The following is a 26,341-nucleotide window of genomic DNA, read 5'->3' as shown; positions in this document are numbered from 1 at the left end:
GCACTCTAGGTATACAATTCCCACTTCCTCACTTTCCATCCCCAAGAACACAGCAGAAAAATCTGAAAGGGAGAGAGAGAGTGAGCGAGTGAGTGAGAGAGAGTTACGAGAGCCTGTGGCTGTATTGAATTTTACAAGTCTCCTTCTGTGCTGGGAGCCCCCACACCATGCAGGCAGCTGCTACCATGGGCACTGGAACAGATGAAGGGGGAGAGCAGGGAGCAGCCTTCCAGAGCCTGGGGAAAGCACACAAGAAGCCCTCCACCCCAAGAAACATACCCTGCCACCACCCCATTAGCAGGTGCCTGAAAAGCCTGCTCACTCAGCAAATCTGATGGCAGCCTAGAAATTAAATTTGACTCCTTACCACTCATTTAGAAGGCATTTAATGCAAGGAAAAGGGAACCATCTAGACTATTGGTGGCTGACATTTTTCTTGGCATCAAAAATGGCCTACAGAACATCTACTCCCACCTGGCCTCTTCTTATTATACCTGTGCCACCTCCTCAACTGGCAGTGTAATTTTTTTTGTGGGGCCATGTGGTGAATCGGATCAGAGAACTGATTCAGATTAAAATCCCAGACTAAGGAAATTAAAGTCCCTTAATAAATACTGTAACTGTAATGTAATGTTACAAGCTCTCAAGAAAAGATTTGGAAAATTTCTATGCACTCTTTTTCTTACTGAATGTGTAGTGGAATATATCACCTTATGTTATTAAACAAAACATTAAATGAAGTATGTTTCCAATCTCATGTAGGAGCTGCACATTTTATATTGTGTCCTGATGATGCCTAAGCACACAACTCCTAAATGCTTTCCCTCCCCTCCCTACCAAGACAGCTGATTTGTTTTGCAGAAATATTTGCATAAAAGCATACACTGTCACCAAAGATCTGGATGGGGCAATTGCAACATATTGGGAAGGAAGGAGAAGCCATGGCAGAAGGAGTAAGCTCTAAGAAAGGCTGTGAAGTGCAGCAGAGCAGAAGAGAGGAACCCAGATGTGCTGGTGCTGGAGAAAGGTGAGTGGTGAGAGGTAAGCTAGCAGATGGACACAAGCTGAGGAAGCAATGGGGGAAGGGAGATATTGAAGGGATTACTGACATGAAATGGTAACAAATATAGTGAAGTGTACAGGACATTGCAGCTAAGGCTGGCTCAATGCAAGGCATCCATCTGACAGTGCAGTCAAACCTGCTGCCCTGGTCCAGACAGGTGCCACTCACCTTTTCCAGCTTAACAACTGTCACAGCTGAGAGCAGAAAAGCCATGGCCAAAGTCAGGCACCAACCTGGAGGGAACTTCCCAGCCCTCTCCCCCTCCTCCAAAACACATGGGGAAAGGCCAAATCACCAAAGCTGGACCTCAGAGTGAGACTTTGAAAGTCTAAAAAATTTCCATGTTGGACTAAGGGATTGCAAACCACACAGAAAGTTCAGACAGCTGACACAAACCCAGGTATCCCCTCCTCACCAGTACAAGAGCTCCTAGGATCAGACACTACTGCATGTAGTAAATTTTGAGAAAATCATTAATGATGAGTTATTTTTTTTTAAATCGCTATGAATTATTACAGAAAGGGAGGACAGTCAGCTCTTTAAAAAAATTCTATTTGAAGTATGTTTGGCAACTGCTTCCATCAGTATCTTCAGTTTCGTTATTGAAATTCTCTCGAGTATTTTGTCTTCCCTCCTATTGTGAGAGCAACACAAAAGAAAGCCTAAATATATAGGAAAAAATGATTACCACAACTACACACTAAGTGTGGCCTAATGCATATGAAAGAATGACAAATGTATTTCATGCCCTCTTTTACAATAATTTGGTGCTTATACAACAATAAGTACAAAGTAAAATATAGGGGGTTTAAGTCATGGTGATGCTTTTAGCAATTTTCTAGGAAAGATGTCACCCTTTGCATGTGCAAAATTCAGGCTCACTACTAACAGTGGGCAGAATTGATGCTTTTGCAGCCTCTACACACAGATGTGTTGACCTCAGCAGCAAGTGCCTGATTAATAGAATAAACTATACTCTTTTTCAGCCATTTTATTTGACTAATGAGGTTATTACTTTTTTTTCTTTTTGACAAATGTGTAGTTCTCTCTCCTAAATTACAGTTATGTTTTGTTTCTCATTAAATTACATTAACTTTTGTCTTGGACTAGCTAAACATGTTAAAAAAACCCTCTGAATTTGGATCTGAAGAGTGGAATCAGAAGTATGGAAAGTGCATGTGCTTTGCCAAAAATACTATTTCATTACTCTTCAGAATTAGCTGGCAGTGCTTCTGCAGTATTTACTGAAGTACAAACCAAATGTTTTCATCTGGACGGGATTCAAACCCTGGTATGTTACAACCACAACAAAAATCATCTCAGTCCAAAAGCCTTCTCTGTAATTTGGGCTGTGGTTTCTGCAAAACTGGAGGATTCTTCTCCATGAATTATTTACACCAACTCCCCCTCTAGCTCCTCTTTTTTTTTTGCCTTCTAACAATTAAACACAACCCAGATGTGCTTTGGAAAAATCTTAAAACAATTTAAAACACTAGAATGATTTACACACAGGGCAGGTCAAGGTATGTGGGACTTCAGCCTGCCCCAAAAAAGCACACGGCTTGCCAAGCCCCACAGTGAGCCACGTCCAGAGCTTTGGCTTCTCCTCTGACACACAGCCCCATTTTGTGGCTGTAAGCAGGTGGAAAAACCTTGCCTCTCAAATGCTTCTGATGTGCTGGCATCTCAATGCTTAACTTTTAGGGCCTGCTTCTCATTTATTATATGCCCCACTTATTTTGTTTTGGCAGGACAATGCCAAATCCCTGAAGTGCAAATATATGTAATTTATGCCTGCACCTTATGGCTGTTTTACCAAGCCAGGCTAAAGGAGCACAAACTGCATAAATTCTATAGGAAAGAGCAACTGTACTTCACTTGTCTGAGTCCACCTGCAGGAATGGTCTCAGAGGGAGCTCCCCAATGCCTGAGCAAGAGGGAGGAAAAGGCCATCTCAAATACAGAAATAAAACTGGGCTCCAACTCCTCTCTCTGCTGGCATTGCTCCAATCACAATGTGCCTGGTGTTACATTGAATTTATCGACTAGTGTAGCAACATAACTCTCATTTTCTTCTCAGTCTGTTCTTCAAATTAGTAGAGCTTAAACATAAAAGCTTGAAGAAAATTTTTCCTTTTCTAGAGAAATGGAGCAAGGGTGGGGAAATGCATGAGTCTGCAGGAAAAAAACAGAAGGTCTACTTTCCAAACTTAGCAAAACACTCCAGAGCAACAGAGTGCCCAAAATTAAAAAAAAAAAAACAAAAAAAAAAAACCAAAAAAAAAAAAAAACCAAAAAAAAAACAAACAAAACAAAAAAAAACCAACAGAGTTCTTCTTACATCTACAATTCTTATCTGACATTCTCAAAGCAATTTAACTCCACCAGCCTGACTGGATTTTACAGTGAACCTCAAAACCAACGCTTTCCATGTGCACTTCACCTTTATGTTCCCTTCCACCAAGAACAAAACTAGTATGGAAGTTTTAAACCACCATGATGACATTCCCAACAAGCTACCAGGCTGTGTTTCATATCCAAGAGATTCAGCTAGGTTTATCCCTAGCATAAAATCAGCCATTTGGATAACACTGAAGCTACAGCATATTCACGGGTTAGAGAAGCAGGCTCAGAGGTTTTTGGCTGGGATGAAGGGCAGGAACTGCCTTTGCCAGAATACTTTACATTGCCCCCTGGGCAGTGAGGCTTTGAATTGCTGCTGCCATCACAGCGCTCAGATTCTATGCCAGTACCTCATCCATAACCAACACCCAGCTATGCTGAGACCTATATAAAGAGTTAAATATTTATCCTCATTTTACAAAATACTAAGCAGCTTTCTGAGGGACTAGGACTGAATCTGTGGCAAATACAAAAGCTAAACCTCAAGATTAGTCTCCCATTTCAATCAGTTAACTGCATCCTGTGGCTTTTTGCAGGGGTAGATACTGGAATCATTAACATCAGCAAGGGCCCAAAAACTGGAAAAGCAAGAAAAAGCTTTCCTCCAGCTGTAGTACTACCCACAGATTACTCTATTTTACTTCAGCACCTCTTCCAATCTCTTAAATCTCCCAGCAGGCAACATGAAATTGTACCTTCCACTGGATGTCTGGAGCTTTGGCACTCCAGCAGCACTCTGTTCCCCTGGGAAGGAATAATCCATGGTGGTGGTCACCAGGGTCTCTTCTCTCTCTGTTCTTCACACAAGTGTTGTTCACTCTGAGACTGTGTAACCACTTGTCTCTGCCAATACTGATTAAATTACTCTTGTCCTAAACCACCATAAGAGTTGCTTAGTAGCTCATATTCCATAGATGGCCTAAATGGTTGCATGTATGAGAAACAGCTTATATTCTACACTGTAATGTTACTCCTAACTTTAAAACAGAACTTAAAAATTTTGAGGTTACAATTACTAAATGCAAACTTATTTTTATTAAATGGTTTGTGCATTTAAAATTCAACCTAAAGTTTATTCTTGAATTTTCAATCCATCCTAAAATTTTAGTTTCAAATACTAAATGATATAATAAAATAAATATTTTTTTTCTTCCAGTATTTGAAACAAATCATTGTATGTCTACATGTTTTAATATTATTTTGGAATTATAAAAATGAACCCAGACTGCAAAGAAGCTCAAACTTTTGGGCAGTGTCAGCATTTCATTGCTTTGCTTCCAGCCCAATCAAGTTGCAGTGCTATTCAATCTGCCTACTCTGATGTGGTGATCGAGTGTCCATGGTGCCAACGGCTGGTGCTTCAAGAGTGACCCGTGCAAGGCAGCAGCTCCCCAAGGACAGCAGCACACACTGACTACAGAGCCTGCTGACACCAAACTAACAGGCACACATACCTTTTGCCTTGCTGAAGAGATAGGCAAATTAACAGCTGTTTTGTAACATGCCCAAGATTAGGAACTCCCAAGTTTCAGTTCTGGGGGCTCTCCCATTGTAATCGGAAATCTCCTCAGGTATGAACTGACACAATTTCTCCAAAAAAGAAGACTTGGATCAAAGGCCCCTGACCCTTTTTACCACCCAAATACAGGTGCTTCAAAGAATAAAAAGCCTGTTTAAGAGCACACTGCACTACAAGTTAGAAATTACTGAACTTAAGACAAACGTGCACATTTTTAGACAAACATTTCACATAGTGAAATTTTCTGTTTTGATTTTACCCAATTGTAATAAATCATCAAAATATTAAGTCAGCACAGCATTTAAAGAAAAAGAACAATCACACATTTTGCAGAATAGAAGAGCCTGAAAACTCAATTTGTGAGATCTCAATTAAACCATTTTTATTTAGGAATCCCTGAAATTCTCTAGCATGTAACTCCCAGAGGCTCAGCTTAATTAGAAAATTGATCATGGGAAAACTTCTTAAAATGTACTCTCCTAATCCCAGCCTCCCTGTTATCACCTTTTGCCAAAGATCTATTGCTCACAGGGAGTTGTTTTTCCTTCCTCCTTTAGTCTGATATTTGACTCACAATATTTTAACCTGTAAATAATTACAGAGAGCAGAGGTAACTTGAATGCACTGTAACAGAAGCTATTAAGAAAAATATGATCAAAAGCAGAAAACACAGTAAAAGTGAGAGCTGCTGTACAACTACACGGAGATGACACACTTGTATCTACATGCTGCTGAAAGACACTAATTATGCCTCTGGCAAAGGGCATACAGGCTCCTTCAAAGAAGCTATTTAAAGATAAGAAAACTGCAGACAAACACTTCAGAGATATCTGTACTATTTCCCTCCTTGTGTTGAAAATTCTAGGTCACAATTTAATAAAAGTTTTTAAAATCACCAATCTTTTTAAAAGGAGGATTTTAAAATAATAGAAAGCAGAGGAGCCTTGCCAAGTTTGGTCAGTCTAGGAATGTATTCCAGGTCTCAGATATTCATCAACTGTTACAGCTTTTTCATTGTGCTCCACTTACCTTTTAAGAAGTAATTAGTACACTGTATTATCAAATCAAGAGTTTGAAAAACAAACTAATTAAAATACGTCTAAAGCCTTTGTGTTCGGGATAATGAAACCAAGCAGGTCATCTTGGTTAAATTATTTCCCTTTGAAATTACAGGGTGCTAATGGAGTGGGGGGGAGTTAAAATTATTTGAATCATTAGATTTTCTTACACACAGCAGGACAGGTAAATGGGACTTGTTCTCCTAACTATGGGATCTTATGACAAGGGACTTTCTTCCATACTGTAGCATTGTGTGTGACAGTATTCAGCTGCTCCCACTCAAAATAAACCCCACAAGAACAATGAAGAGTGAGCCATATTGATGACAGGATGCTTAAATTTCTCTGTTTAAAAACAGAAAATAAAAGTACACCCTGACATGTGAATTCGTGCTGGAATTGAGTCTAAGGTTGGACTTGGTGATCTTGAAGGTGGTTTCCACCCCTAGTGACTCATGATTTTATGATGTGACAAATTTGCACTGTGCTTCTGACACCACTGCTGGGTGTGGTGGGACAAGGGCAGAGAAGACCACTGAGCTGCATTCCCACCAATCCTGGGAAAGACTGCTTTCTCCAAAAAAGGCTTTCATCATGAATCTAGGGATTATATCACCAGATCATTTTGAGGGACAGTTTAAAAAAAAAAAAAAAAAAGTTAAACAAACATAGGGATTTACTGTCCTGGATTTTATCACTACTACACTTAAGATTTTTGAATTGCTGATCTTCAACTCTGTCAGTGTGCTCTTATTTCCATGCAATTGCATGTTGCATTTCATGGTGAAAGCACAAAGAGCCAAGGTGAGCACATACAGCTGGACAGAAGTCAGAACAACCACTTGGTCCCACCATGCAAACAATTCTGAAACCCTCAACACTGCAAGAAAAATAATAGCATGGAGGTTCCAAATCAAAATAACTCCTTCCAAAAAATCCCAAGTCTTCCTTCCCTGTGCAGGATCTTAATATGCTGCTGGCTCTTCCCTCTCCAGGCTCACTAGGCAGCACCAGAAGAGCAGCACCAAACCAAGCCTGCCAGTGCCCTGGAGAGTCACCTGTGGGACCTTTCTGGAGCTGGATGTACCAGCACGCTCTACATGAACTCCCTACCAGCATATAAACAACCAGCTTCCATCTCCTGGTTTTGAAATAGACACATCAAGAGAAAACCACCTGGAGCTAAACATTCCCAGAGGCCAAATGGACACAACCTCAGGCAGCCAGGACCTCTTGAAGGACACAGCAGTGCAGGCACAGAAGCCAGAACCACGCTAATAAAGGTCTGAAACCCACTCCTCCCTCCAAGCCACAGCACTCTCCTGCTCATCCACAGAGAAGCATCCAGGGAGCAGGTGTCCAAGAAGATTCTCCTGCCTCTCTTGAACTGGCTCTTTTCATGTCTTATACAGGGGTGATGCAGTAATAAGCTTGTGGGGGTGCTGAAACACAAAGCTGACAGCTTTCCCTTTCACAGTTTTTCTTCAGACTGTTTAAGCAGACCAAGAACATGCCATGTGTGGCACTCAGAGCAGACTCTCCCTCGTGGTTTTTAACATAATTGTAATTGTGATCTTGCCGTCTGAATGCATGTGTTGTCAGAAATGTTCGAGTACTCCTGCATACTGAAGAAATTAGGAATGAATTGCAAGTTCTTAACTGACAGTACAAAACATCAATTATGCCACAGATGAATAACAAAGGAGAAAATTACAGGTGCAAGAGCTAAACACCCATTGATTTAAATAAAAAATTTAAAAAAAATAAAAAAGCCCAACAACATGAAGCACTGCAATAGGACTAAAGCACCCATGCTTCCCAGTTGCATTGTTAAACCAGAACACAGAGAGAATGCTAAGAGAGTAGGAAATAAAAGTGGAGATAAGTGACACTCCCACACAGGTTGCCTTTCTGTAAGTGCAAGTGCCTTCAAAACTATAAATAGCACATGCTTAGTTAGCAAGCAGTGGAAACAAGTGTGTGAATGCAGCCATGTGTGCTCACACACAGACACACAGACACACAGAACCCCCATCTGACTCTTCCCACCAACAACTGTGGCAGTTGGCCCAGATCACAGCAGTGACACGCTGCCAACAGACTGATCAACCTCACGGCACACTAAATTAGAAATACATTTCCACAGATTACATTTCAGAGGACCGTTATGCCACTTTAAACTCCATTAGATTCTGCTCCTCTCCATCCTTTAAATAAACACAAAAGCTAGCAAATCACCCTCTGCTATCCCCTCCACCCACCCACCTTACCAGAGGTCCCAACGGGATGGAGGCTCCATACTGGATGTGAAATAAGATGGATAAATTAGCAACCAGTCTGAAGGCACCACTAGCCTTACAGAAGAAAAAAAGAAATCAAACCACACTGCATTAAGGTGAGAAAGCCTCAGCAGGAAGCTACAGGTGGTGCTGATCACTGCTGTCCACAGATGCAACAGAGACCTAAGAAAGGGGAACTCAAGCTCTGAAAGATTCAACCCACCGGGTAAGACTTTTTCAGACAAGCTCTACCTGCCTGTAACAAATGCACACCCTTTCAGCAGGTAATGGGACAAACCAACAGCAAGAGGCAGCATTCCAGCCCAGAGCATGCAGCTATGGCTCACTAATGAGACAGGGGATACACCTGTCCAGAAACACACAGCAAGAGATAACATGACAACTGGGGGATTAAACTGAAAGATGCTATCTTAAACACATTACTTGGGACACAGGACCATGGAAAGTCTTAAGAAAAATGACCACTCGAGTAACATCTCCTTCTCTAGCTTAATCTAGACAGTACCTCATGCTCACGCCCCCCAAGTCTGGCATGCAGGCTTGCACACACACAGCCCGTGGATCCCTGACACATCACACAGCTCCAGCCAGGCTCGAGCACCTGTTACTGTGAAGTAATTCAAGTATTTCACTCCACAATTTCAGATGCCTCCTTTGTACTTGGATTGCTGAGAGGAGGAGCTCACCTGTTTTAATTATCACCACAGGAACAATCCAGCTCCTGAGGCAGACAAGAACAATGGCAACCCCTCCACCCACTGTCAGATGAAAAGCCTCACTCAGATTGAACAATAAAGGACAGTGAGTAGGTAGACAAGGGGAATTTCCAAGCAGATTTTCTCCTCTTGCAGGAACAAGTACTCAGGCAAGTTAAGCACTTCTCCAGTTTATAGTCAGACAAAACAAAGGAGGATAGGGAGGACTTAAGAGAGCAGGACAAAAACTCATTCAGGGTAACAGAGAGCCAAGCATAAAAGAAATTTCTTTTTGCACTATTACCAGCATCGTTTTATGATCTTTAGAACCATGAACTCGAATGCTCCTGCTGCAGATACAGTCAAATTGCTGAGAGCTGAAATGCACACAATACCTTCAAGTGCAGCTCCAGTACATTTGTCTGGCTGCTGCTTGGTGTGCAGTGCTACAGCTCCTTCTGTGAATGAGACTGTGCCCCAGCACTGCTGCCAGGTACCTACCTCGAAGACAGAGGAAAGTGAGAAAATCTTCTGTCTTGGGCTTCCTTTTGGAGAGGTCAGAAATCTGAGTGGCAGGAGGGGGTAACAACGGCTCCACTATCTTTATTGGAGTTGTGCTGGGACTGTTTGGCTGGGACTGAGCAAACTTCCTTTGTGCTTGCAGCCTTGGCCTGTGGAAACAAGAGCACAGCACAAACATGTTAGGCAGAACTCGCTGGATGTGTGAAAACATAAAAATTCACTATACAGGACAGAGAGAGAGAGAGACAGAGAGATCGAGATCTGAATCCATCTCCCACCAATACCAAATCCCTAACTGGGTCAATAATGAAGACAGTATTGTATTTGTTTTACCCTTTGGTATCTTCTGCTACAATTTGGAAAACCAGAAAGGGAACATCTTGACTGCAAAATCTGTGACTACTGTTTCATATGTTCTGAGTGTCTTCTTGCACATGATACAATTACAGTTTACCATTCACTTATTTGGAAATTAAATCTGTATTTTGCACCATGAAAATGCCTTTTTTTTTTTGTTAAGTGTTAGTGCTCATTGCTTTCTGTTTTTAATTAAATTACAAATTAGGTTTATTTTAGCCCCATTAAGGTTTTAATTTATTCCAATCTGCTAGAATCTTATTTTTATAGAAAAATATATAAATAGATAAGGTATATATATATTTGTGCCCAGTTCTAAAAAATAAAACCTCTAGCAGAAAATATTTTTGACAGGGAAAACATCAAGTCAAAACCTTTAGATTTTATTTGTTTGGCCACAGCCCAGAAGACAGTAAGCAAGGAGGTCACCAGTGGGGTTAAGCAGGATTTGGGAAAAATTTGTAATATTGAAGGACATGTGTGGAATGAATTTGTTCAGTCTTGGTAGTGGGCAACAGACTGACACTGTCTGATTAGTTTTAAAACATGCCAGAATACGGCTGCAGGAAATAAGCGGCTGCAGGTGATTTTGGCACTTGGCTGCAAATTATTTCAAGCCTATCTGAAGGCTCTGATTAACTGCTATGTAGCAATGAATATGATTTTCTTTAATATGTCTAGAACGTAAATTGGTATTAGGGAAAGCATTTTGGGGCAGGACAGATACCCAGAGGGGGTCTCACTGGGAGCCTGGCTCAGTTCCCCACATAAGAACATGTTAATTTCTCACTTAAGCAACTGGGATTGTAATTAGGATCTTTATTACAGCTTCAAAAAGGAGAGAAGCTACAGAAAGAACTTAAAACCTTGTTGCGAAAGGATGCAATTTTATGTCATTTTATTCCCTAATAGCAGAGTATTTACATAATGTCAAAGTGAAACATATTAAATAACACTGAAGGGAAGCCCAGGTCTTGTCACTCCATGGCAGCCTCGACTGTTGTGACTTAAGGAAAGTACAGTTATCTTTTGGGAGGGATGTAACACAGAATTGGCAAACCTCTTGTTTTTCACGGGTATTAACCTTAGATATTTGGGTAACAAGAGCTTTGTTACAACAAACACATCCCCTAATGACAACAGAGAACCAAAGTAACATTCAGCGGTTTTCTCCCTAAACTACGCGTAAAATTGCCCTTGTCCTCACTATCCAACCCCCACTGCCCTGAACAACAAAACATACCAGTCATTCCTACTGCTTTTTTCAATCTCCTCCATGGCAAAAATAACCTGGTGTTTACAATTTTTTTTATCATGGTGCTTATAATTTGTGAACTGGAACTAAAAGACTATTTAGCACATATATTTCCTCATATCTATGAACAATTATCTTTCCAGGATAAAGGTCTTGTATAGATATGCCTGTATCTCCAAAAATTTACTCAGATTGCTTTGCAAAGCCCCATCTCTTCAAGCAGACTGAGGACTCCCGTGCAGGATGAATGGTATTTTAATTTCAAGCAACTACATTTCTATCACCAAAACCATACATGCAGCCAGAGAAAAACGCTTTGTGTTGGCTCCTGTTCTGCACAAAACATATGCTCTCTCGGCAAAAAGCAGACTATAAAGGTTAGCGAGCATCCCGGCTTTCTGCACAGCAATTTTTTCCCATTGATGTGCTTCATCAGCCAGGCTGTTAAAAACATAAACCCACCCACTCTATGCATCTGTGTACCTGCTCAAATCTCATGTGATCAGTGATAAGCAAGGAGTACCACCACCCACCATGCCACAAAGTAAAGATTAAGCCTGTTTTATGATTCAAAATTAACCCTTTGCAGCAAGAGAATCAGCCATGCTGGTTTGCAGTATCCCTATTATCAGTCCCCAGAGCACTGAAACAGGATTAGAGAATGACTTGCAAGTTTGGCATAGATGAGAAATGAATTAGGGAACCTAAAGTACTTTTGGTTCTCTTTTTGAAAGTATGCTGTCTGCTACCATTCTTTTCTGGGACTAAAAAAGTCCCCATGGGGCACAGAGCCTGGCCTGGCAGCATCACAGGCTCTTCATACCCATGGGGGCCCTTTGATTTCAGCAAGGATAGAGAAAATTCCAGGTATTCCTTCCACTTACAACCATGAACTTTTGCTGCTTTTCCCAGGGAGACTGTGGAGACTTGTTGCTATATGGTCAGATGTGCCTGAAATGCTTCTCCTCTCCTCCCAGAGAGGAAAGACGGCTGTTACTTCCATCTGCTCAGGTTGACTTCACCAGTGACACAAAACCAGGCCCCCTTATGAAATATCCATCTTTTATTAAAACCACAAGCAGTTACAGGGTGTAAATATCACTGATTCAATTTATGAACACCAGTAAATGAAAGAACTCTCTTATGACTGCAGCATCCTTTAGGTTTCTGCGAGAGATACTGTTCCCTGCCTGGATACGTGTGTGCTCCATAGGCTTCTACTTCAGTGCCTGAGAGTGCATACAGAGTGAGCTGTGAGCAAGAAATAAACTATTCTGTAGCTACAGCACACAGGGATGAGGAATCACGATGAGGATGCAAAAGACACGTTCTTAAGTAGCCATTGCTTCAGATTTATGTAAACGTGACCAGTTTCAAAGGTGGGCCAGCAAAGAAAAAACATTGGCAGCAACTAAAACTGTTTCCTTGTGAAGGCATGTTTGCACCTTAATAAACTTGTATGTCCCCATGAAAACCTCTAGCAGCATAAAACCAATTATTTCAGGTATGGTTTCACATTACACTTAATCCAGTCTAGGTGTGAAGCTGCTGCCAAAGAAGGATTGTACCCTCCCTCTTCACTACAGTTCCAGTAGAGGAAGCATATCAGGTCGTACTCACACACCACTTCTGAACAAGGAAAAACAGAAATGATAAAAGTGTTAAGAAAGACACTGTGTGTGTACGATGGTGCCTATCTAAAATTTATAAAGGAACAGTGTAGCCAGCAGGACCAAGACAGTGACTGTCCTCCTGTACTCAGCACTGGTGGGGCCACACCTCAAATGCTGTGTTCAGTTTTGGGCCCCTCACCATGAGAAATACATTGAGGTGGTGGAGATGGAAATGGAGCTGGTGAAGGGTCAGAAGCACAAGCCCTGTAAGAACTGAGTGAGGGAGCTGGGGGTGTTTAGCCTGGAGAAAAGAAGGCTCAGGGGGAATCCCATTGCTCTCCACAACCACCTGAAGGGAACATGTAGCCAAATGGGGGTCAGTCTCTTCTCCCACAAAAAAAGTGACAGGACCAGAGGTAAAGGTCTCAAGTTTTGCCAGTGGATATTTAGATTGAGTATTAGGAAAAGTTTCTTTACAGAAAGGGTTGCAAAGCATTGGAATAGTCTGCCCAGAGAAGTGATTGAGTCACCATCCCTGGAGGCATTTAAAAAGGCACATGGATGTGGCACTTAAGGACACAGGTAGACTTGGCAGTGCTGGGTCAGTGGTTGGAGTCAATGATTTTAAAGGTCTTTTCCAACATAAATGAATCCATGATTGTTTAAATGCCTAACACCACCAACACTTTGCTTCCTAATGCAAGGATTTCTGCTGGAATGACCTATTTAGCGTGCATTTGGCAACAACAGACAGATTGGCATGAGCAGTAGAAAGAACAAAAAAAATCCTGTTTCCGTCCTCAAAATAAATTGCTCGCTTTGTCCTCATTGAAAGGGTACACACTATGTAAGGCTCATAAATACGCAAACAGAAAAAACTTCACAAGACGGAAAAGGATGAGGAGAGAACTTAAAATAATCCCACATCTAAACGTCATGCGAACACCCAACATGCAGCCAGAAATATCCAGACCATTTAAAAATAAACAGTAAACCACTTTCACTCAACAGTAGCGATTATTTTACTTCTACTTCTTTTGAGAGACTTTAAACACATACCTATGATGCAAAGTTCAAAAAAGCCTCAGCCTGAGGAAGTCTCACCTCCTTTGGGTATGCTTCTCTTCTACTGAACTGACTGTTTAGGTCTAAGAAAGTAAATTTCAGCCAGCGACTAAAACACCACAACAAAAATATCCTGATTACAAAAAGTCAGGCTAGGCTACAAAACATTTCTCTCCCGACACAAAATATACTTTTTGAAGCTTTTTTAGAGTAGAACTCATTTTTAGTAGAACATTTTAAGCAAATTGCATTCTTTGTAATTAAAATACTACAGTTTGTGTTAACTAAAAGTGCTTCAGAACATCTTTTTAAAAAAGCATATCCTAGCACCATTCCTTTAGCTTGTAAAGAAATTCACATTTAGGAAAAAAAGACTTAGTACACAAAGGCGGTCTTTTCTTCACAAAGCAAAGTTCAGGCTAGTAATAGCAGTCTATGTTAAATTTAGTAAACATTAACATTCTAGATAACAGTGCATGTTGTGCTAGCCACAAATCGAGTATTAAACTATCAGTATGTGAGATTTTGTTGTACATGAATACAAAAATCTTACTCTTTTCACTTTATTACTCCATAACTCCTAAGCGAAAACAAAGCATAAATATGATAAAACACACACAAAACCAAATACACACAGATTTGTAATATATTTGAATGCATACTAATGTATTTATAGAAAATTCTGGGTTTGAGAGGCTGTTCTCATGCCTAAGCATCGCAACTAGGAAGAGATTTGCAAAACAATCTTCTGCAAATGTTCTCTAATCTCCAGCAATCTGCAGGTTTCCACCAAGCTTCCTGCTTAGTGTGTGCCACCATATGTCCTTACTGCTTGGTCTCATTACCTTTCACTTAAACTCCACTTTTGCTTTTGTCTTTTCCTGCTTTTCTGTAGCCTGATATAACCTTTTCTTGATAACAGCAGGACAGGAAGCTAGGTTTCCAAACACTATAGGAACCATAGCTGAAGCAGCTGCTTGAGCGGTACAGTTTTGTGACTAATTCCCATTTTCCTTCTCACTGCAATGTGCTTTTCACTGAACAATTAAAGGAAGGCTCTGGCATGGCTAGGCACTCTGCCTCACAGATTTTGTCCACGCTAACATCATTATAGCTTCCCCTCTGCTGAATACCTGGGTTATTCACTTCCTTGCTGTGACATTTTGCTGGCATGGTGAAAAACTTATCTCTGAGGTTTGCTTGGCTCTGTGCCCCTGATCTCAATGAGGTCTGAAGTGCACCATCTTTTGGTCTCATTGGAGGTGATAAACCAAGTATGTCAATTGTGTAACTGCACCATACAACGTGGCACTCGCTCTTGGCACACAGCATGTCCGGACAGAAAAATTCACTTGGTGTGTGCAGCTTTGTTCAGTAAGGTAAACTTGAATGTGACAGGCTGCAGAAATGTTCTGCCCTCATTTAAAAATAAAATAAAAAAGTAATTTAGGCTTTAATAGCCAGGTGTCTGCTGGAAGTCAGATGATTATCAAGTGTGTAATTTCCACCTCAAAGTCGACCATGTTACAGGCACTTCTAGGCAAGCCCAAGATCAGTAGGCAAAACTTGTTGCTGGAGGTATCATTCTGCATGGGACAAAAAAGAAATCTTGTGCCAGCAGGAAGCATGGCTAAACTACATTTTACCCTTTCAATCCCCAGGTAAGTCTAACAGTGACCTTCTAGAAGACCACCAGTTCATGTGAACAGGGCTCCAAACTTCAACAAGTTTTCTATGACAATAATGCCAAAACATATATGAAACCTATTATATTTTTCCCCAAACTGTGATGGTTAACATTTGGATAATCAAAAATATAAGGTGGGGAAAAGATTCCCCTCAGAACACAAGATCTTGTTGGCTGTCCCTGGAGCACACCTGCGTGCACATGTTGGCTCTGGTGGCACTAGGCAGTGTTTCTATTTGTACTCACACATCTCTGCCACCACTGTGTCCCAAGCTACCCTGTCAGATCAATCAAAGCACCACACCAAGAGCAAGAAACCCAGCGTGTGAAGGAGTCCTTTGAACTGCATTTCCTCTCCCACATGCCCCAAAGCTACTGGGATAGCATTTTCTGCCCATATCAGTGGTATCTGTCGCCCATTTGATAACACGACTCCATTGCTACTGCCAGCAAATCTGCAGTAGAGGAAATGGAGACTCAGTCAGTATCTGCGTCCCTACACAGGCTTGTGCCAGGAAGGGACTAGAAATTAAGAGACCCGGTTGCTCCCATCCATGGGGATATCAAGTGCAGGTAACTATTGCAAAGCACAGCATCACTCTCAGATATGGCTCCTTCAAAATAATTCACAAGATAATGTAACCTGAGACACAACCTAGACCTGTACTACCAGGTAAGAGCATAATTCTTAACCCTATCATATGATTAAAAAAATCTGGGCTACTTTTCAGTAAATTAAACATTGCAGAAAGGTTGAATGCAACAATTTTCAGAAGCGGTTTTTACTAAGACCTTTATTCACTCAATCTTCTTTACTTTCTGTGGGCCAGTAAATCAAAATTGGGCCTAAATTAACAACACAATTTTATACCAGATTTAAATCTCCAAACGATCCAATTAAAGCACAATATTAAGTCCATTCAGTCCTTGACTGTGAAGCCTAACAGGGCACATTCCTTTAAAAAACACTTCTTGCTCTACAACTTTAGCCACCATGAATGAATGCACATTTTCCTTTGAGATTTTTTTTTTGTGTGTGTGTGTGTTTTGTTAAATGGGAAACAGTTGGTTTCCAAGAACCTCCTCTCCTGTTAACAACAGAAAGGTGTTTGGGAATGGCATTTAATGAACAATAATTGAGCTAACCCATATGCTTCGTGACTACTTCAAAGTACAGCTAGACACAAACTTTTTTTCCTAAAAACTGCTCCAGTTATCATTAATTCTGGAACCGCCTGTTTTTCCTGGCAATGCTCACTGACTACAAGAAGGTACTTGCAGTCTCCAAACCCTCCTCGTGTCATGCAATTTAGCAGAGACACTTATACCTACTAAGGGAAACAGCTGGCTGTTCCAACAGCACAAAAGATGGCACTGGGCAAAGTGGGAGTCCTTAAAAGCTGCTGGGCACTGTTACCATCCCCCACCACTTCAACTGTGTTAGGAGGAACTGGACAACTCCAGCCACCAAAAATGAGCCTTGTACATACTCCACATTGCCTATATAAGCAGTCACAATGGCATAGGTATGGACACCTTGCCTGCTAGGCTGAGGCCCATACTGGACCGTTTATAGAAGAAGCTGTAGAAAACTAACATTGTGTTCAGGTTTCACCTGTGGATCCAGTAAGTGCAGGTGTTTCAGTGGTCTAGATAACCTTGAGAGGGCTAAAGCACACTGGCCACTCAATGCCCTGGGGTTTTGCCCTGAAACATCCACAGTGCTCAGGGAATTTTGACACTATTTTAAGTAGCAGTAGGATTTCCCAGTGTGAACTTGAGTGCCCTTCATGGACTTCAGGATACAGGGATGCAAAGAGAAACAAGAAATTATCCAGAAAAAACAAAAGCATAATTAGTCAAAGTTGCAGGAGAATGGGTCCCCTGACACCTTACTGCGGCAATTGGTTTTAACTGCACTTGATGCAAGAACAGTCCATGCTTATTGCACACAATTTCCATCACTGCAGCACTGCAGGCAGGGTCACAACCTCTTATCGTGCATAAACCAAAACTTAACTTTGACTTACCAAGGTGCAACTCCAGCACGGCACAATTACAAAACCATACATGCACCTTCAAATATCTCAAAAATGGCATCTTCAAGCTCAGACTCTAGCAGCTGGATAAAGGCTGATTTAGATTGAAATACATTAATGACCATCAAACACTCAAATCCTTCCACCTGTCCCATGTGCCAGTCGCTGTGGCAGGTACAGGAGGCTTTATTAGCTGCTGTCCAGAGAGAAGCAGCAGTGGGAGTGTGATCAAATGAGGACATGGCAGCTAAATAAAGCTCCCAAGAAGCACTTTTCTTACAGCCTTCAGATCACACTTTAGCAACTGTCCTACAGACTTCTCCATAAATCCAGGGCGAAAGCCTTATTCCTCTATAAGTAAGTGTGGGATCTGGACAAAGAGCAAGAAAATTACTCTTTTAAATCTACTTTCTCCAAGGTTATAACACCTGAGATTGGACAAAAAGTTTTCCTCTCCATACAGACATGTGGTGAGCTGTACATGGCAATAGATGGCAGAAGAGATCCTTCTGAATACTGGAGACAGGTGGTGCCACCCTTCCTTTGTCCTGCAACAGTTCTTAAAAATTCCCATTCTGGAGTAGCTTCATTTCTAGTCTAAGAGCATAAGCACTGGTACTTCAACCTTTGACTGCTCCAAGTTGTACTCCAGCTGTGTCTACACTGTACCATATTGCACATTGCATAAAGCCTTCAAATTCATCAGTCTACATGGAAATCAATCTAACAACAATGCTGCAGACTGTGAGTCCTACAAGTGCTCCTCCTAAAGTCCTGGTTATTGCTGACACCCTCAACACCACAGCCAACAGCATTCAGCTGAGCCATCTCAGATATGCCCGCAGAAGCTACAAAGGTGCACAGTAATGCAAAACCAGCCTCATTCAGAAGGAACAGGAATGTATTCCAGAAGTCCATTTTGGAGGGGCCTGTGTCCTGGATACATCTTTTTCCCTGCTGCTCCTTGGGCTATGCATGCTGCAGAGATTGCACCCCAGCTTATGATACTTTGACTCTTTGGGACTAAGCTGTGGTGGGAGTCACTGCACTCGTGTGAAGCAGTACCGAGCACCAGCTGATGAGCACTGACTTCAGCAGTACCATAAAAGCTACAATAACTTCTGACTCCTCCCCACGCTCCCACCTGTGCACAGCTTACTTCAGCTCCATGTTCTGGAGGCATTCCTCTTCTGCAGCATTCTCATCTCAGGCTGCTACCTGGTTCTCTTCACCAGAGTGCTCTGCAAGCTGCCTACCAAGCACAGCTGAGCACAGCTACCTACAAAAGTACTTGGCAAATGGAGACTAGGGTTTCCAGTTCCTGCATCCAGAAATGGGGGCTGCCCCTCTATTCTAGCAGTGTGACCCAAGATTCCAATACTTTGCAGCTCGAGCCAAAATCACCATGCCATACCAGAAAGCAAGAAGAACATCACTAAGGAGTAAAGGTCTGCCATTTTATGCTGCGCTGCTGCAGAGAAGAGCATCACCACATGCTAGAAAGTTACAATGCAAAACCACAGCAGCAAAAAAATAAAGAATTAAGGAACTCATTTACATTTGCTTGGTTTTTAATAATCACTACCAGATGTCTGAGCGTGTACTATGTCTACAAACTTCTTTTCAAGAAAAAAACCACAAGAACAAAGTTATTTTTTCACATTAAACCCTGTCCCTTGTGCTGGAAGTAAACAAGGTTGAACTCCATGCTAATAGACACCTTCCTCACTGGAAGGAGGATGAATTTCTAGTTCACTTGCATGATCTGGCAAGGAACCTGTCAAGGTCCTGCTGCCAGCACTCGCTGAAGGTGGAAGAATGAAGCAACCTCAGAAGTCTTCTGACATTGAGGTGAAACCAGTATGGGAAAGCCCAGGGGCACAAAATGGTCTCCCCTTCCACTTCAATTCTCTGCAACACCCTGCTGCTGTCTGCATGGAATTGTGGGCAACTTAGTTAAAGTTGTTATTGTTTATTACCAATGCAGGTGTGGTAAAAACCAAATGGATTGGATTCTTTTCAAAAGTGTTTTTGACCCCTACAAAAAGATTTCCCACCCTATGGAAGACAGCCGGTAGAATGTTAAAACTGTTCATTTTGAGAAAACTTGAGCACTGCCCCCTATTTAATGACAGAGAAGTCAAAATTACTTCTAGCACAACACACTGTGCAGATTCAATATTATTCTAGTATTATTTTCAGTGTCCTCAGACATCTGAGGGACATCTGCAAAACCTGTTCACTTCCCAGTTCCCAAGCAGGAGGCATTAAACAAAACCAGCACGGTTCAGATGACACAGCTTCCCACTTCCTTGCTCATGAGATGCCTAAGCACTACCCAAACCCCTGGTCTCTGATCAATTCAGAGCTGCTCTTTGTTCCCTATGATAAACCAAATAATACCAAACATAGCAGCAGCTCCCTCCCTAGTAATTCGACCAGCTGCTAAAACTCAAGAGGATGCAAGATCAAAGCCATAAGACTGAAGGAAAATTCTTTTTTCACTTTGAGCAGCCTTTTCTCTGCAATTGTGCTTTAAAAAAAAATTGCTTTACAGACCATTTCATTCTTGTTTTCCAATCTCAGAAAAACACGCGTACCTCAACTTCAGCAATCGTTCACCTTTGCCCTAAAAGCAACTTGCACTAGCCAGAAAGCCACCGATTACTTCTGGCAGAAATGTCAGAAATAACAGTGTATGGATCATTCTAGCCATCATCTGAATGGCTGAGAAACTTCCTGTTCAATTAAGCCCTGCATTAATCCCTAACATTTGAATAAAATTTTCCATCTACTGGCAGGAAGTGATAAAAGTCAGTAGGTTGTGGGCATTTTAACCTCTTGCAGAGGTTGCAGCTTGCAATTTAACCACACCTGAAACCATGTATCTGCACACAGGGAAAGCCTTTAGAAGGCTCCTCTACCATCTGGCTATTACTAGGAACTCAACATTTCTCTTGTAAAAACTACAACACTTCTACACACAGCAAGGAGAAAAAAAAAAAGACACAAGACATCCTATATCTACTGCACAGACTTTATTCTGATAAGCAGCAACGGGATCACTTTTGCATAGAACACCCATCCGTCACATTCACTGTCTTGCCAAAAAGGATTACTAAACAGAATCGTGCAAGAGAGCTATAGGGAAAGAAAATAAAATAAAAATCAGTATATTCCATTATGTTAATCCTATGCTATTCTTATATAATACTGAATTCCATTATGTTAAATCTATGCTATTCTTATATAACTCTGAAGATAAAATACAAACTTTAGCAGATGCTGTCTCTATTTTTTGGTCTCCTTTCCTTCATCATTCTAATTTTTTGTATTGAGTTTTTCTTGGAAGCAAACCACGACCCTCTCCAGGCTTTCTCCCCAGGAGTCAAACAGCCCATTCTTGCAAGTCAATCAGGCAGACGCAGTCAATTGTCCCAGTAACTCTGTTCATGCCTTCTTTCAAGCCATGCCACATCCTGCTACCAGTCAAACTGGCCTGAAAAGGAAAGGGGCCATTCACCTCAAACCTCTTCTTTACATAGATGCTAAATCCTATGAGAGGGGGCTGGCTGGACTGCCAGAGCATGCTGTCTTTCTCTTCCTCCTGAATGCCAGAAGAAGTAGTTGGGAACTAATGATATGAATGGAAACTATGGTAACAATTCCTGTGCCACCACAATCTATTACCTTCCCTGCAGACTTTCTTTCTTTACCTGCAGTACTAAGTATTCAATACTCTCTTGCTTCTTGTCACATGTGTCACATTCCCCTGCCTCTGGAGACTCCAGTAAAAAGATATGGTGCATATCGAGCTCATTTCAATACCAGGTAATCATAGTAAAAAACGCTCACAGACACACACTAATTGTGCGTACACACCACACATCTGTCCAGGAAGTGAAAAAATACAGTCCCTCTGAGAAGACTTTGTTCACAGAAGAGTGAGATTTATCAGTGCTTCTTCCCTAACATCCTCCTTAATTTTACTTTTAGGATTCACAGTGGTAGCTGAGCAGCAGGACACCTGATATTTGATGATGCAACTCAGATAAACTACGAGCCTGCACATAGTGGCAGCAGAAAGTCATGTTCCTCCTGGTTCTGCGTCCATTGTGCACTCTGTCCAGGAAGTACTGGGAGGGCACAGTCCCAGCCTGGGGGAGGACAAAGGGAGTGGGACCGCACCCTTCTGGAGCAGCAACTGCTGCACTGCCTCACCTACATCCTATCCCCTGAATGAGTGCCTTCAGTTTGGCTAAAACTGGTCTGAGAGGCTGCTTCAGAAAAAAGGAGTGGTCTATGTTCTTGCCTTCACCTCCAGCCACACACACTCCTGCTTATGCCAGCCCTTGAGCTCCTGAGACCCTAGAATCAGCTGGCTGAGGAAGTCTGTCAAGCTGAAAATTAATTTATAGGTTGGGCTTTTTCCTTTTTCAGGTTGGGGTCCACAAGCACAGAAGTGCTGGTGCTGGCACAAAAGAGGTGGCACGAACACACTAGAGGGAAGAACAGGACTCCCTTTTCCACTAGCAGCTCACATTAAGATCACCCTAAGCTGACTAAGAAACACATTAGCTACTGAACTGTAAAATTTTAACAGAAAACGTGCCTGGCAGCAATGCCAGTGTGGTCCCTTTCACTGTCAACCTTTCTGCAACAAGGAGCCTAGTTTCCACCAAGACAAGTAAGGAAGACAAATTTGGGTGGGCTTTTTTACTTGATAACCTTGGGGGTTTTTTAAGAGGGTTTTTTTAAATAATGAAAAGGTCTGATTTCCATCCCTTCTGTCCCCATGAGCAGATCACCCGCTACTTTTCCCTGTATCATCACAAGCAAAGCCCCAGCTTACAAACATTGAAAATAGAAAGGAGAGGGTGGCATACCAGATGCTGTCTACACTGAAAGTAACACAGCATAAAAGTGCAGTGAGCACTTTATAGGTGCCCCATGGACAAAGTCCATGGCTGGCACTGTGCTCCCCTGGAAGTGTCCCTGAGGTGTGGTCACTGACTGTGATAAATCACCAGAGCAACAACTAAGCACAGTAAATTTCTCTGAAAACCCCCAAAATCCTGGGATGCTTCCCGGCACCTTCTCTTCCTCCTCAACTGCATTGAGCCAATATTTGGTCACTAATCAGCTGACAGTCCTCAGGCAAATAACTTTTCTATCCCTTTTCCAAGCTGAAATTAAGACACTGACTAAAAGAGTGCAGGCAGAAGGAAAAAAATCCTATGAAAAACATTATGTGCACACCCACACCTGCTTGAATCAAATGAGGGCTTGAGGTCAAATTGCCACATGGCCATACAAAAGATCGTGGCAAGAGTGCTCCCAACAGGAGTGGCAAGAAATTGGCAATTACTTCAGCTGGAACCACCAGTGAACATTTGATAAACCCAACACCAGTTCAGGTAGTTGTCAAGGGCTGGGCACCTGCAAGGGAATTGGTGAGAATGCCATGCAAAACTCCACATCAAGAACAAAAGTGAAATTGAAAAGAATGCTTGTGCAGCAAGAGAAATCAAGCAGTAAGGCCAGGAACAACTGAGAAAGAAAAACATTCTGTCGGTATGTTCAGGAAAAGTGGAAGTTGACCAAAAAAAATGGAAATCCTGCGAGGACCAGATGACTAAGGAGAGAATGGCAATGCAGCCACAACATGTCTCATTAGAAAACTGCAGAAATCTGACAAAACATGCAATTCTTTTCATACCCAGCCAACCACTGAGCCACAGGTAAGCAAATATGCGGAGGATTTCATAAACCCCTTGAGTATTTTCTTGGTTTAAAATTATATTAAATATGGGCTCAGTAGCTTGGGATACTGTTCAAAATAACAAACAAATGCAACCACAACGGGTGGCGTGAGTGACTGCCCTTAGCACTGAGGAAATCTTACTAGCTTGAAGGTGAGAATTAAGTCAACAAAGTCAACAAATAAAATAAATGCATCTTTTATCACACCATTACCAAGGGAAGACAATGCCAAAAGGCAGAACTAGAGATGCTTCTCCTGAGGCCTTGCTGGCAACACAAGACTGCCCCAATTTAATTTTTGTTAAATCAGTTCAAATCCATGTGGATTGTTATGGGTTAAGAGTAGGTTAAACCAGTGCCTTGTTGACAGATAAATCAAAGAGACAGCCTGTCCATACAGCCTCTTGTGCTAGTTTAACTTCATTAATTTAAAAGCTGCATCTTAATTTATCTTAACATAAGCCATCTAAAAATCTCAGCAAAGCACCACCACTAAGACTTGAATGATTCTGGATCAGGAAATCCAAAATCCCTTTTAAACCTATACCAGATTCCAGCCAACCTACCCCACAACTTGCTATTTTCTGTGGTGGTTTCCTACTGTAGGCAGAGGGAGATTTTGCCTTTTGAAGAAATTTAAGCTGCAATTCCATCTCCAAATATTCCAATTCTATACTTTGGAAAAGGTATCGACTCCAACTTCACATTTTCTATACGGGCAGTATTAAAACCACACCAAACAGAGACATCCCTGGTCTAATACAGGGTTCAAAATCTAAGTAAGAATTTTGCCAAACATGCTAATCTACATTTTTGTGCATTCACCTGAGCTCTCTCCCTACCCACAAGGGACTCCTTATAGCCAGGCAGCTCCAAATGCGTTCCAGCACTTCCATGCATCATTGTTATATAAATCTGCAAGATCAGAAGCTACACTAGAAATAACTGGGTCACTAACAGTATCCCTCTTCACAGCCATTGAGTGACCTTAGACAGTCTGACATGACTGATGGGGTTAACAATGCTTTAAGCTACATAAAATTAAACTATATAGGTAAGTTTTACTTATTCAGTGTTTTATACATGCATATACATGCACACACACATGCACATATACATATGCATGTTATCTGCAGTGAAAAGCCATGATTGGAGACAAACATCAGAAATATGAATAGCTGATTTTTAGATTACTATAATAAGCTTAGTAGAAGGTATTTCATAATTTAATGAGATAATAAACTGTCATAATTAACTGCATTTTACATACCTTTCCCCTTCCCCAAGGGGAAAGAAAAGCTTTAAAACCAATCAATAATCAAAACTAAACACTTGTCCAGATTTAGGAACCCATGCTACCACAACTGGTGATCCAAAACACCATAATAGCCACAAAATACGGTTCTGAGAAAATGCAGAGTTTCAGACCTTTTCAGGTTTAAGGAAGGTTTTCTAAATCCAAAAGAAACCAGTGGAATGTCAACACCCTTAAAGTGGAGATGCAAAGCAAAGCAGCTGTTGTAGCTCACACATTCGTTCAGCACTGGAGTGTTAAATTAATGACTGCTTAGTTTTACTGAGCAGCTCCTTTAGAAGGATTCAGCAGACAATTATTACATACAATTATTTCCCTGAAGAAAGGAGGTTTTAGGGGGAAAACCAGAAAGGGGGCAGGGGAAAAAGGAAAAGAAGGATAGTGAGCTTTATCATCTTCTACAAGCCAAATGCAGCAGAGATGATCTGTGGTGTCATTGCCCACCACAGTGGCCATGAGGTTCCCTGGGTCATAGGGAACAAGCAAAACGTCAAGGTAGCTCTTCCTCTACATCCCTCTCTCAGCAGATAAGAGAAAATTCTTTAAAAGTATTTCTTGACAAGTTTTTCGTGTGCTACATTCCATTCAATGGAGGAAAATCATGCTCAAGGATTTGTCTTTGGAACAGCTACAGCTGACCCAGAACATCAACCTCCCCAATCTAGACAGATGCCATGAAAAGTGAGATATGTCAAAAGTTACAGTTTATCATTATTTAAATGAATCATTTAAATTCTACTACAGAACAAGGTGGTACTCTCCCCTCCATTGACTTACATGCTTCTAGACAAAAAATATGAATAAAAACCTTAACTTACAGAATCTCAGAAAGAACTCGGGGTGGCGGGGGACGAGACAACAGGATGACAGACGGATGAAGGATGGACATAAGAACCTATCAATCTACAAATACTGTACAAGTAGCAGTATAAATAGGAAAACTTAATTAATCAGCCTCATAATACAGCAGGGTTACAGCAGCTACATATGCTGAACCCAAGTTTCCTTGTGCTAAGGGAAACTTGATGCAGAAGCCATGGTACTTAAGTGAATTTGCTCATGAAGCAGAGGATGTTCACAACCTGCAGAAATGTGTTGCTTCTGTCTCAGGTGGTGGGATGCAGCAGAGAGAAGGAATTCTTCAGGAGAAGCAGTGAAGAGTCTACAGCATGTGAAATGCTATTCCTGAGCAGTACTGATGCATTGTAACTGTTAACAATGGGGACTTTGGAAGGCTAAAGTAATCAGCTGTCTGAAAGAAATACCTATGGCTTTTCACAACATTTCCAAGTAAAGGGCAGCAATTCCCTTATTCTTATTTATATTATTTATTATATTTATCTTATTTATATTTCCAGTTGTATAAGAAATATAAATCAGCAAGAAAAAAAAGCCTGAGGGGGAAAACCAAATAAATCAAACCCCTTCAAAACCTGAAAGTCTCACACTGTGAATTCCAGCAATTCTGCCTAACACATGGCACTGAGGGGCTCTGGGATGCCACCACTCAATGACTAGTTGCTGCAGATGTCAGTAAGCAGTTTGTTTTCATCAATAACACAAGATGCCTGTAGCATCACCAGTTTTACTATGTTCATTGTTTATTAGAAAACACAACTGTCTTATTTTTTATTAACTGGCATTTCTCAAGGTTCCCTGCCTTTATTTTTCTCTCCCTAGTATAAAT

The 26,341-nt window shown here is 41.4% G+C and overlaps 1 protein-coding gene across 1 annotated transcript in view; it reads right to left on the bottom strand.

Moving 5' to 3' along the window:
• Positions 1–26,341, bottom strand: part of JARID2 (jumonji and AT-rich interaction domain containing 2) — a 210,418-nt gene that overhangs the window by 50,119 nt on the left and 133,958 nt on the right. The window contains exon 4 of the mRNA XM_063160161.1: positions 9,540–9,709. Coding sequence (XP_063016231.1) covers positions 9,540–9,709 — 170 coding nt within the window. The remainder of the gene's footprint in view (positions 1–9,539; positions 9,710–26,341) is intronic.

Source organism: Melospiza melodia, chromosome 1 (genome assembly GCF_035770615.1).
Source record: "Melospiza melodia melodia isolate bMelMel2 chromosome 1, bMelMel2.pri, whole genome shotgun sequence".
In the NCBI taxonomy this organism is placed as follows: Eukaryota; Metazoa; Chordata; class Aves; order Passeriformes; family Passerellidae; genus Melospiza; species Melospiza melodia.
This window is presented reverse-complemented; position numbering and strand designations above follow the sequence as displayed.